The sequence below is a fragment of the Prorops nasuta genome, unplaced genomic scaffold (genome assembly GCF_024137725.1).
Source record: "Prorops nasuta isolate Cenicafe-Biocafe unplaced genomic scaffold, Cenicafe_Pnas_1.2 PNAS00019, whole genome shotgun sequence".
NCBI lineage: Eukaryota > Metazoa > Arthropoda > Insecta > Hymenoptera > Bethylidae > Prorops > Prorops nasuta.
In genome coordinates, this window is record NW_027116816.1 from 3551343 (window position 1) to 3563762 (window position 12420).

The 12420-nt window shown below is 44.0% G+C and overlaps 1 protein-coding gene across 6 annotated transcripts in view; it reads right to left on the reverse strand.

Moving 5' to 3' along the window:
• The window catches only part of LOC136780607 (ecdysone-induced protein 74EF-like), a 143584-nt gene that overhangs the window by 40588 nt on the left and 90576 nt on the right, over nucleotides 1-12420 (reverse strand). The window contains exon 1 of one of the 6 annotated variants that reach the window (XM_066739091.1): nucleotides 7216-8284. The exons of 4 other annotated variants lie outside the window; for them this stretch is intronic. In XM_066739091.1, the coding sequence (XP_066595188.1) occupies nucleotides 7216-7540 (325 nt within the window). In that variant the 5' untranslated portion in view covers nucleotides 7541-8284. Of the gene's footprint in view, nucleotides 1-7215; nucleotides 8285-12420 lie in introns of those variants that run through there. One more of the 6 variants, XM_066739092.1, reaches the window with a different exon arrangement.

The following is a 12420-nucleotide window of genomic DNA, read 5'->3' on the forward strand; positions in this document are numbered from 1 at the left end:
TCACCCTCGTGAAACCAAAAAATCTCACCGATTATTCCCTCCTCTTTGTTCCTCGCAACCCTCGATATGTCGCTGCTGTTCCGTGTGAGATTGATTACATCGTTATAGAGACGAATATACTGAAAGCTCGGAAAAAATTCCCTCTCGAGGAGAAAGGAAAAGTTTCTATCGAAAAATCGTTGCAATTTTTTATCATTTTTCATTGATAAACTGTTGCGATGGAAAGTTCGAGAATTACCGGATGAATAATTACCGAATACTCCTTCCGATTTCCATCGACGAAATCGAACGACAGCAATGACGAAATTGTACACGAGTTAATTTCTAAGCGACGAATTATCAAAATTATCATTTATAATCATTTTTCAATGAAATTTCTTAATAAAGAGCTTTGCACCAATTCGAATATAGGAAAATTTAACATGAATGAATCTGCCTAGTATTATGCACTCGATTGTTTCGATTGATAAAATAACTACATATATATATATATACACACAGAGAACATCAGCTACGAAGGTGTAAAGGAAGGAAGGAACGGCTGGACGCGAATTCCACACGATTATTTCATTATTCGTGTCAAGGTAAACCGAGCGGAGTCTCGTCGTTTGTTCCGGCGCTAATGAAGAAAAATATGGCCGCGTTGAGACTGTGGGAGTCGGGCGGATAAACTGGGTAGCGTGAAAGTGTAGCGTGAACAAGTGAGAGTGAGGAGGAAGGGCACAATAATGGCTTTGTAATTGTGTGGGTGAGCACGATCTACGCCCAAGCAATCAATGTACCGCTATCCTCCTCTATCTATCTCCTTCATCGAACAAATAGTATAAGCATAAGCTGTATATATATATATATATATATGTATATAGGTAATGGATGCTGAAACCTTCACCCTCATTCATCCAACGCCACCGGTAGGAAATCATTTGAAATTCAAATATGCGTATATGAAAAATTAAAATTCGGCAAGGGAGTAGACCGATTGATTTTTGAGCTATATATATAGTTGTTTTTTAATTTTAAAATTACTTTAATTATTCGCACGAGTCTAAACTCTTCATTACGAATAAACGTCATCGAGATATCGTTGGCAGATTACAGACATTTCAACGTTCATTTTCATTCATCGGACAACGCGAATGATAGGGAGTCATTTCAAAATCAAATATACGATGGAAAATCGGTAAAGGTTTAGAGCGGTCAGTCTTGGAGTACATAATAAGGCAGTGATGTTATATATAAGTGTAGAAAAATAAATTTCCTATAAATTTTAACCTGTTATACAAGATAGCTCTGTGACGAAACGGAATCCTAGACATTTTATGGAGATAAATAGTGAATATTAATGTCCGCGTATAATAGTTAGTAATAGAACAGCTTGGTAATAAACCGTACGTTAAGAACACGTGAAATTTGGTAAAAATAGCTCACGGTAAAAATTGCTTTATTATCTGTAGTTTTCACGAATTTTTTATTATTTTCAGTAATGCGCAAAGAATGGTAATTTTCAGTATTTTGAATGATAAATTTAAAAAAAAAAATCCTTATTTTTGATAACGTTATTTTTAAATTTATTTATTATCGATACTATACCGCGTTTCTCGGTGTTCTTCGCCAAACAAGATGCAGCGGCAAGGTAAATACTGTGTGTTAGAAATGAGTGGATCGATATGTGGACGATTAAGCGTGTGGATAATAAGAAACGTATATATGCTCGTGCATTCAGAATTTGCACACGCGGCTACACTTTATAATCCAGAGTGTATAACCACGTCGAGATATCGCTACATTGATTATAAAAATCTTAATCCTGCTAGCTAGGCATACATGTATATAGTACAGGTATGTATGTATAGCAGAGTTTCCGCTTTCAGTCTTCTAAATCACCTACGATCTAATTATATGCACATACGCAATTGTGACTCTAGCGTTAATTAAGAATCCGCGATGGAAAGTTTTTCTACCTAATGTCGCTGGAATTATCGTCACGGATTAACTTGTCTTCTTGCGAATGTTGCCGAGAGATAGAAAAATGGGTCACGGTGATAATTGGCGCCAGCTGCAAAATATAATAGGTGTGTGAGCTTTTATATACGTGTACAGGAAACTCGTCGAGAAAATAAGTTCCAGGTAATATCACCAATAATAAACCTTTATGATGTACGTTTTATCATCGATGAGTCGGACCGAGGTGAGATATACATTCTTGAATCTTTTATATATATTTATAAATTCGTACAAAGTGCATTAAATTTCTCATGATAAATTTGGCAAACGAGATTAGTCTAATAAATAAATAATAAGTGTTTGATATTTTACGTGTACAGGAAACTCAACGAGTGAAATCTCTGTGTAAAATCACGAATACTGTTTATAAATATACGTTTTATCGTCGATCGGTTGCAGCGGGGTGATGTATAACGTTCCAATGTTTTATACGAATTCGTATAATATATATATATATATATATATATATACTAAATTTCTGATGGTAAACGAGACTAATTTAATAAATAAATGACTGTTGTTTTGGACTTGTATATTATAAATACAGAAAACTCGTCGAGAGGGATGCTCCATGTATAACAACGTCAATATCGCGTATTAAATATTCGTTAAAATATATTAAAATTCTAATGGCAAATATAGCAAAGGAGATATTTTTAAGAAAAAAATTAACAAACGTATTTCAGTTGAAAAAAAAAATGTACAGAAAAATCGTCGAGTGAAAAGCTCCACGCAACATCACGAATATCACATAGATATAGTAAACGCATTATCATGGATATACCAGAGTTCACCAAAATTGAGTAAAAACGTAACATGAAAATTTCGGTGGAAATATTTGATACGAATTACGTATACACTGTACGTGAAGTTTTTGATGGCAAATTTGCGAGATTTTATCGTAAATACCATCCAACGAATGGCGCATATTAATTAGAAAGGGCATGGGAAGGCTGCGAGTGAGAATATTGAATGGAACAAACGCTCGAAGGTCGCTCGAATGAATTCGAGGAGGAATCCAAGTAGATCCGATGATAAATTCAGAGAGTGATATCTAGTTCGGTGGAAGAGTCAGCGTATACGCAGAAATGGTTTAATTAAGACCAAACGACGCGACCATGAAGAGAAAGAAGAAGAAGAAGAAGAAAAAGAAAGAAATTGTCTTTCGATCCCTGCAAACTTCACTCGTGCGTACAGCTTTTAAAAAAATGAAAAGCTTGCAAGGGTCCTGACGTTCTCCGTTGATGCAATCGAAGAAGACAAATCGGTAGAGAGCAGCTTCGTCTTCAAGGTCAACGGATCGAACAAAAGGCATTTCTTTCTCAGTTTCTCTTTCTCGTGTTCTCTTTCCCGAACGCACTCCTTCTCCTTCTTCCTCTCCTTCTTTTCTCTTCCTTCCTGGCTCTCGTTATCTTATCACTGGCCCCGATACACGCGTCGTTCGTTTAGGGTTAACGACATCGCATATCGATTCGCGCGCAGTTAGCGTTCTTTTTTTCTTCAACGCCAACTCCTACTCAACGATAAAGAAAAAAAAAGGTTTAATATTCAATTACAGAAACTTCATTGGTAAGCAGCTTTAAAAACAGCTCGTAATTGCGCGGTAAGGATCGCCGGCCATTTTCTCTGAGCAGAAATAGCCAGTGGCGCATTGGACATTGCATTATTAATTAACGGTGAAATGGCGGAGTTGGGTAATTACAACAATTTCAGGCTAATTAAAATAATTAACCTGGCATCCGCCGATATATATCGCGGTGTTCGATTACGTTGGAGATCAATCGTGTACAGGTAATAGAGGGAAATGTACGCGGAACCGCGTTGCTGTTCACTGCTTCTCCCGATGGTTCATTTGATCCAAAACTGGCAAGTGGAGAGGCTGTACAAGCCTCTTTATATGCCACCGGTGGAACAAATTACAAAGCAAAACCTGAATCGGACTCACCGAAAGTGATCCTTCTATTATATATATATATATATATATATATATATATATATATATATAGGTAGACGCACGAAGAGTTTTAGAATCAATAACAACAGCGAATAATATCGCAAATGGATTGGGAAGAGCGTTATCGGTTGGAGGAAGTCGGCGAGGAAAAGCAGCAGCAGAAAGTTCCAGCAAGATTAGCTGAGCGAAGCGTCGGTGATAAGGTAGCCGCGCGTAATCTGATAAAGAGAGAAATTACGAATAGTTACGAAAGTGAATGGTAAGGGAGATAAGGAGGGCAGTGTGCTCGAATGAGTAATATCTAGGACACTCGAAGCCTTAATCTTGCGAATTGGATCGGTGCTGCTATAACAGCGACCCTATCGAATCGTTGCTGCAATTAAAATTACGGCAGGATTTTTTTTACCCCGTTTATCGCGCCGCGCGAGCAACAATATCGTTCGCGTCCGATTCCTCGTTAATTTGCCTGCAGTGATAAATTAAGGATCGGACTGATTGCCAATTACAGAGGAGAATATAGTTGCACCGCGCGCGTGGACCGGGAGAGTGTCGTAAACAAGAATTTATAATGGAAGCTACCTGTGCTTCGTGAAAGGTTTCGAAAGTTTTTTTTCCGACTGCGAGAGAAGAAAGGGAGAAAAGAGACCGCAGAAGCCAACTAGCACCGGCTACCGTGGTAGCACTAAACTCTGGTAAACTGGGCCCCTATTGCTTCCACGATATTATGTAGTGTATATATATATATATATATACAGTGCAGAGCCATCTAGCAGGTTCATCCAATAAGCTTGGTGTACGCCTTTACGAGCGAAAAAGACAAGTATATTATTTCAACTGTTTTGTTTTCTTACTTGGAATAAGCGTGCATCGACAGAGATTTGATCAAGTTTTTTTAGCAATGTTCGATGTAGCGTTTGTGTGTTGCTGGTACACTTGGACCGATGCGAGCATTCACTTTGGAAACAAAGAGTTTTCGTGGAAGCCGATGTATACAAGAGCGAGAGAGCGCGCGTGCGCGTGTTTCAACGTGTGTAAATAATAAATACGAGTCGTGCATTACACCGAGTCAGCGTAAGAGGAAAAAGGGGGCTATCCTTCGTTTGTTTGTATATTTTTGTTCCGTGACCCGATGCAAGAACAGGGTTTTACCCTGTGCCGATACTTTTCCTAGGAAACGCCGTGTTTTTTTTTTAATTCTTCTTCTTCTTCTTCTCGGAGGTAAAAAGTCTGGGCAAAAAATGTTGATGTACACGCTGTCAGCAGCCAGCCATGGTCCTTTTTCTTAATATACTATTACAACGAGTCGACGAGGGCAAAAGAGTAGCACACGCCTGTGTCAACCGAGAGCAAAGCGAGCTCGCGCAAAATAAACAAGGCGTAAAACTCACCAGCTGAAATTGAGGATCGGTCGTCGGATGTACGGTTTTCATTACGAAAGATTTCAGAAGGGACTAACGAGAGAAGATGCAGTGACATCACGCGCTTCTTCCGGGCGAAAATATATTTATTTCGCGTTGTGCTCGAGAGAGAAAGTTGAGAAGAATCGGCAGAGTGACGCTGCGGGAAAATCCCTGCTGAGGACACGTGGAGGATGTTTTCTAGGACTTTTCGCGCGCTCTTCGTCAAGGAGGGGAGGGGGGGGGATGTACTGTGACTAAATTGAAAAATGAGAGAGAAATTTTTGGAAAATCCTCTGCTGATTTTCCGACTTTCACCTCGTCCTTTCTAGGGTCACACCTATCAGGCTGCTCTCGCTACTTTGAATAAGGATCCCAGAAGGTAGAAGGTCGCGTCGGTCTCCAAGGACTCCATCCGAGGAGCCCCGCTGCGATTCGCAAGGGTTAAACTTCACGCGTACGATTCGCATCTTCGAGACACGCTTCCTTCCGCATCTTCGTTGCTCGATGGCCTAGAAGCGATTTAATGAATACGAGAAATGAGCTTTCCTTTCTATTCGGAATTTCAGCAGATGTGTGTTTGGGACGGTCAGGGTCGAGATACACAAAAAACTATTTTAATCATTCGGAAGGAGGGGGGATCTGATTAAGCTGCTAGCAAAAAAGCTGCTGTTGTTGCTGAAATAGATACAGATATATACAGAGAGGAATTCTCTCATGGAATTAAGCGAGGGGGATAGGAAGACGGAGGGGGGGGGGGGATGGGGGGATAACGAGGAGTTGCAAAATCGTTCTATCCCGGTGAATTTTCGACGGTGTAAAGGCGGGCGGGGCTCGTTGCGACCTTCGCGACGGCAGCGGCGCTTGCGTAATATTTTTATCGGCCGAAATTACAGCAACACGCACATTCTCAAGCACGCTGTTCGCGCCTAAAGCAAGTAGTACATACCAGGCGCTACGTATTTCCTCCTCTCGCACTCCACTTTCATCCTCACTGAAATTCCCGCCAATCCAACCAAACTTTCCAAGTTCACCAACCGATTCTCCAATGCATTTCAGCGAGATTCGCAAAGAAAAAAAAAAGTTGCTCGTCATTGTCAATGCTGAGTTTCCGTTACGGAGGATAAAGAGTTACTCCGATGACGAAATTTTATCAGTTTTGGATAACGGTGCCCCAGGTTTCTTCTCAGCTCTAACGCTCGCGCCTCTCGCAACGTCGTTTGGCCAACGTAAACTTTGCGCGTTACGCACACCTTTTAATCCCCTGGCGGAGTGGAAAGATTACCACCGATGCGAAAAGAGACAGATTATTTTCATATTTCGACGACGAGATGTATTATATTTCTGTGACTTTTTTTCTCTCCAGCTTGTATTTATTCTGGGATTTCCAGAGATTCCCGAGAACTCATTCCGCTCGGTTTGTTTGGCAACACGAAAAAAGCGTCCGCCGGTAACAAACAAAATTGTACCGGTAAGCGAAAATAATTAGCATCGCAAATACGTTTATACGATTGTCAAATTTAGAGCGTATCACTTCCGGGCCGATCGATTTTGTACAGTCATCGACAAAAATCTCTGGGACAGCGAAAAAGGAGATTGGCTAGTTCGGGAGCGAGGCGTCGGCATCGGCGTATAGCGCGTGGGGTCTGGAGAAATGCGAACGTAACGAGCGCGGAGAGCGCGAATGAAGCAGAAACGGAGGCATTGCACGATACGCGAGCGCGCTTATTTTCCGGAAGTATTATATGGCGAATATTTGTGAATGGTCGATGAAGAGGAGGAGGTGTATATATGCAAGCACGCACGAGCGCGCGCGGGCGCACACGCGGGAAAGTGTACAAATGGAGTTTGATGACTCACGGTATCGTCTCATGAGGTTTTTCTTGTAGGGTTTGGTGCCGGGTGGCCTGGAGCGCGACCTGGTGGATCCATTTTTCTGATTATTGTCCGAGCAGGAGTCGTCGGAATCCTCGGAGCAAGTACGGTCCTCCCTTTCCTGACCGTAATCGGAACTGGCCGTACCGACGAAACAGCCTCGAAGCCTGAGCGCTGCCGCGGCATTCCCATAATCATCGAGATGCTCCTTGCGCATCGCGGGATCCAAATTCTGCTCATTCTCGTCCCGCGAGAGCTCGGCGTAATCGCCAACGCGGACGCTCAGGTCCAGCGGCTGATCCTCCAACATCTTTCCAGCTTTCTCACCACGGGCTTGTGCGCGACAATTCTCGAGTTTACCACAAGTCGAGCATCCTCCGTGTAACGAAACAACGAGCGATCGACCAAACTACTACTGCTACTGCTACTATACTTTAAAACTCCTAAAACTACTACTACTATTAAAACTCTGTCATTTCACTGGCGAAATAGCGCTGTCACTCGAGGCGAGAAACACACCGCGTCACAATTGGTTGGTAATACCGGTGAGAACAATATTGGTCGCACAATAATATTTTACCGAACAGTGTCTCGACGTGGATGACGAAAACTGAGCAGACGACGAGACGGACACCTAAGGGGTTTGGGTATGGGGTGGAGTGGAGGGAGGAGAGGGAGAAGAGATGTTTGCTTCCTGCGCGCTTATCTCTTGCCGAAGGAGGATCCGCGTGGGTGCGATCGTCTCTTCCGGCGTGTCAAACTTGTCCGTCGGATCCACGTGAGGCCAGTGGAGAAGATGGGTCGTCGTCGTCGCTCTCCCCAGTCGCTTATTCAACGCAATCGGATAAATCACTGAAAATCTCGAGGATGGCGCGCGAAGAACCGATCGACAATGGTATATCAGGCGGATGTGAACAAATCGACTCGCATAGGTTTCTGCACCGAGCCGAGCCACGGTCGCCGGTGGCACACTGACTGACTCGGAGCCGAGGTAGCCCGCTAGTCCCCAGACTCGTTCACTCGCTATTCCAGAGGCAGACAGACTCACGCGGAGAGAGACTCTTACTCGCTCTCTCTCTCTCTCTCTCTCTCTCTCTGCCTCTCGGGACTCTCGAGCGCCGACTCGCGGGGCTGACCTCTCGCTCCCGCTCGTTCGTTTCGCTGCTCTACCCCTTCGGCCGTTTCCGTCGGCTTCGTTCGGCTACTCTCGGCCAGCACCGCCGCCGCCGCCGCCGCCGCCGCCCCCACCACCAGTCCATCGCGCGCAGACACACACGCTCGCGCCCCAACACCTATAAACAAGACAGCCTACCGCAATGTTCAACTTGGTGACTCGCGCGCGTGAGGGGAAACGCCACTCCTCCTCTCTCTTTTCAACACTCTCTCTTTCGCGCGCGCCTCTCTGCTACACACACACGCGCGCATACGCGCCACCGTTCGTCGCCAGGGAAAGCTATTTTCCCGTCTCTATTGGGATAGGACGTATACCGCAACTACACACTCGCGTACATACAAACTCGCATCCTGACATTAACCTTCGATCGGAAGTCGTCGTCGTCGTCGTCGCTCCCTAATCTAAGCGCGCGGCATTTTTTCTCCTACGAATTATTTCCTCCGGAGGGTTTTTCAATTTTCTTACATTCTTAAAAAATTAGACGCGAACTGTCTTATCCACTCGTGCTTTTGAACATCGGTGCGCGTCCATGTATGTTGTACGAGTTTGAGGCTGCTCGAGATGAGTCTTGGTAGAAGAGGGAGGGGGGGGGGGGGTTATGGCTCGCAATAGTCAGACTCTTGCACCCTTGCACCTGTGTGCTGCCGGCTGCAGCGGATTGGCGGTTCCTTTTGGTATACGCACACACGCGCGCACGCACACACGGACAGGGTGGACGCGTAGATGTGCATACGCAAGCAGTTCGGTCGGTCCGATATTGCCGAGTATAGAGTGCAGAATCACCATGGTGCCCGGGTGCTCGTATCGAGCAAAAGCCTAGCTCCGACCAAGTGGTTCTCTTCCTGTATATGCTCTATATACCGTACATATATATATATATATACATGTGCACGCGCTTGCTACTTACCTTACCAATGTCAGGGCTTCCCACCACTCGACTAATATCCAGCCTCTCGAGCCACGCACTGCTTATAACGCGAAAGGAGCAAATCTGTCAATATTCATTTTATCGCAATTAGCAATAATGTGAATAACGACGCAGAACGGGTATTTTGCACGATGCACGACAGAATGACTTATTTCAGTGCATTGGAGCGTCGACTCGTTACATCGGAGGGACCTTGGGAGAGTTAAATGCACCCGAGGCGAGGCAGGGAAATACGGCAGACGCTCTGAAATCGCGATCTTTTGTCCTCGGTGCGTGCGCTTCCAACAGCCTGATCGCCAGATTACTCGCTCTGTCTGCGAGAAATACCAGCTAGGAAACAGTCCGGTGGAAACGATCCCTGAAACTATTACCCTTTTCTTTTTATTGATTTATTCATCGGGAAAAACCTCCAACTCCGTCCCGAAGAATTTTATGAATTTTTGCCAGCTTATGCACGACGATTGATCGATAATAATAAGTTACGGTATATCAGGATAACCTAATTCTTCAAATTAATATTAATCTCTACGATGAAGATTACGGAGATAGCGATTTTTGGCACGATTCTTTCGGATGGTACAATCTCGATGGCTCACCAAGCAAAGTTTGCTCGGGAGGAATAGAATTGGATCAGTTCGGTGTGCGACGCCCGTTGAAAAAATAGTTTTTACGTATATACGAAACTGACTAATTTTGGCCAAAGCGATGATGTAGCGAATCGTAGAAAAATATTCGGCAGTTTATTTTTGCTCGGCGGATTCCTTTTATTCCAGGACCTGTTTGTCCCGAGACGTATCTCGTTTGCACGATAGTTTTCCTTCAACGATGCGACGTTGCCCATATGGCACGCATATAGTGTCAGTAATGTTCCCGAAAGGTTGACGGAACCAATTTGACACGTTGGAACGTTTTCGAAAGGTTTCCAACATCACGCGCACTATTTACTCGTCTCTATATAGTCGTTTGAAATGGACAACCTTATTCTTTTCCTCGTTTCTTGATATTACGCGAAATAAGAGCATTTTTCTTTGAAAAGTAAACTAATCGATCTTGAGTGTCGCAAGCACGCTCGGTAAATACTTTTAAAGTTTTATCGCGTGCTCTCGATTTTCCGAGCCCACACGATCGCGCATAAACCTTGAAATATTCGAGTTCTTAGATGATTTGACTAATGGACAAAGAGTCGACCAACAAGAAAGGAATAGTCGTTCTAGTTGAAGTAGAATGGTTTGTCGTAGCGCGAGGAAATCGAATCGTGCTATGCACCTTGGAGAGAAAACCTCGTAACTCTCGCCGATCTTGGAACGGGACGACCGACGCCCAATCCAAGAAAAACCACGATTTCTAATTCACGATTGTCCCAGCCCTCACGATCGTGCATAAAAACGGATGGAAAAAGAGTTGCTCAAGTAGAATTGGCGGATGCAGCAGAAAAAACCAAGCGTGCTACTATATATATATTGAGGAGAAAACATCACCACAATGCAAACATATCAAAATCCGTCCTGAAACGTTTCTAACACTGAACTTGCACACGGTCCTTGAAACTAGCGGATATTGGACGAGGAAGATCGGTGCCCCCCAGTCTATAGGAACACCAGAATCTCGTATTATCAATTATTTCATTTCACGAATGATGTGAAAAACGTTCCTGAAACGTTCCAACGTGTCGAATTGGTTCCAGAAACGTTCCACGAACGTTCGCCTACTATTACCCGCGCTATTTGGATCGCGACACGACCAGTGATCGTGGAAAGGGGAAGATGACGAGAAAATTCGGAATTTCTAATAATTCCAGATTGCCTCGACCTACAGAATCATCCGTAACGCTTAAAATATTGCAACTGCCAGACGACTGGACTAAAGGACAAAGCGAGTTGTGGGAAAAAAGGGTCAGAGTCGCGTGCGAGCTTCAGCATATAGTCGCTGGTTGTATCGAGTGAAAGAAAAAACGAGGCGTGCTACTAGGCACCTTGGAGAGAAAACTTCGTAACTCTCGCCGATCTCGGAACGGGACGACCGACGCCCAATCCAGGAAAACGCGATTTCTAATCCCCGTCACCGCAATGTGTCCGTTACACGCGTACTCGCTCTTCTTTCCTCGCGTTATTTCCCAACGTGCTAGGAATAGTAGTTCCAATGAGCGTTGATCAAACAGTTGTAATACGAGCACACCAATTGTCACGATTCCTCAATGACGAGGTCTCTGCAAAAATCCTTCGCAACCTCCTTTACGCATCCTCCCCATAATAAAAATGATTATCTCTGCCATATAATCCAGTCATTGAATAACGAATAATATTTCACGCACACGCATGCACCGGCGGTCAAGACGACCGATTAAGCAAGTGGACTAATGGCAACCAGGTGTTGCTTCGGCCAAGATTTTGCAAGCCTTTCACTCGGAAAATCTTCGCGAGAATGCTCCTCCCTCCCTCTCTCTCTCTCTCTCTCTCATAATTATTGCATAAGCTTATATATACATACACACACAAACACAAGCACTCGTCATAACGGTTGTATTATCAATCGGCCGAACGCGATAAGCGAATTTGCGACACGAATGGAAATGGCACAATATACGAGCTAGAGGTTACTTTCGATCGAGCCACTGGGATTTCCTCGAACATATGTGTACCTGTACAGTGTACTATATATATATATATATATATATTACAACGCCGGAGTACTTATTTTGCGGAAGCAAAATTCTGTAAGATGGAGAGATAAGGCTCGAGGCATAGCATTGTGCGATCGGCTCGACATGGATCGAAAGATGCTATCGCCAGTTTCTGGGTCACTCGGTCGTTTATTACCGAATTAGCCAGCCGCGATAAATACGATTCGCGCGCACACACGCGCAAAACGTTCTATAAAACCTTATTCTCCCCCCCCCCCCCCCACTCCCTCTTTCAATACAATTAAATCAAGCGAAAACGCGTAAGCAGCACAAATCTCGCGAGTATTTGCACAGATTCTATCATCGAGAAAAACATAGCTCCACTCTTGTGACGTCTCGCGACAAATCTACATTAAAAAAAAATCGATAAAACTTTGAAAACGATTGATCAATGCCAGAACGCGTATA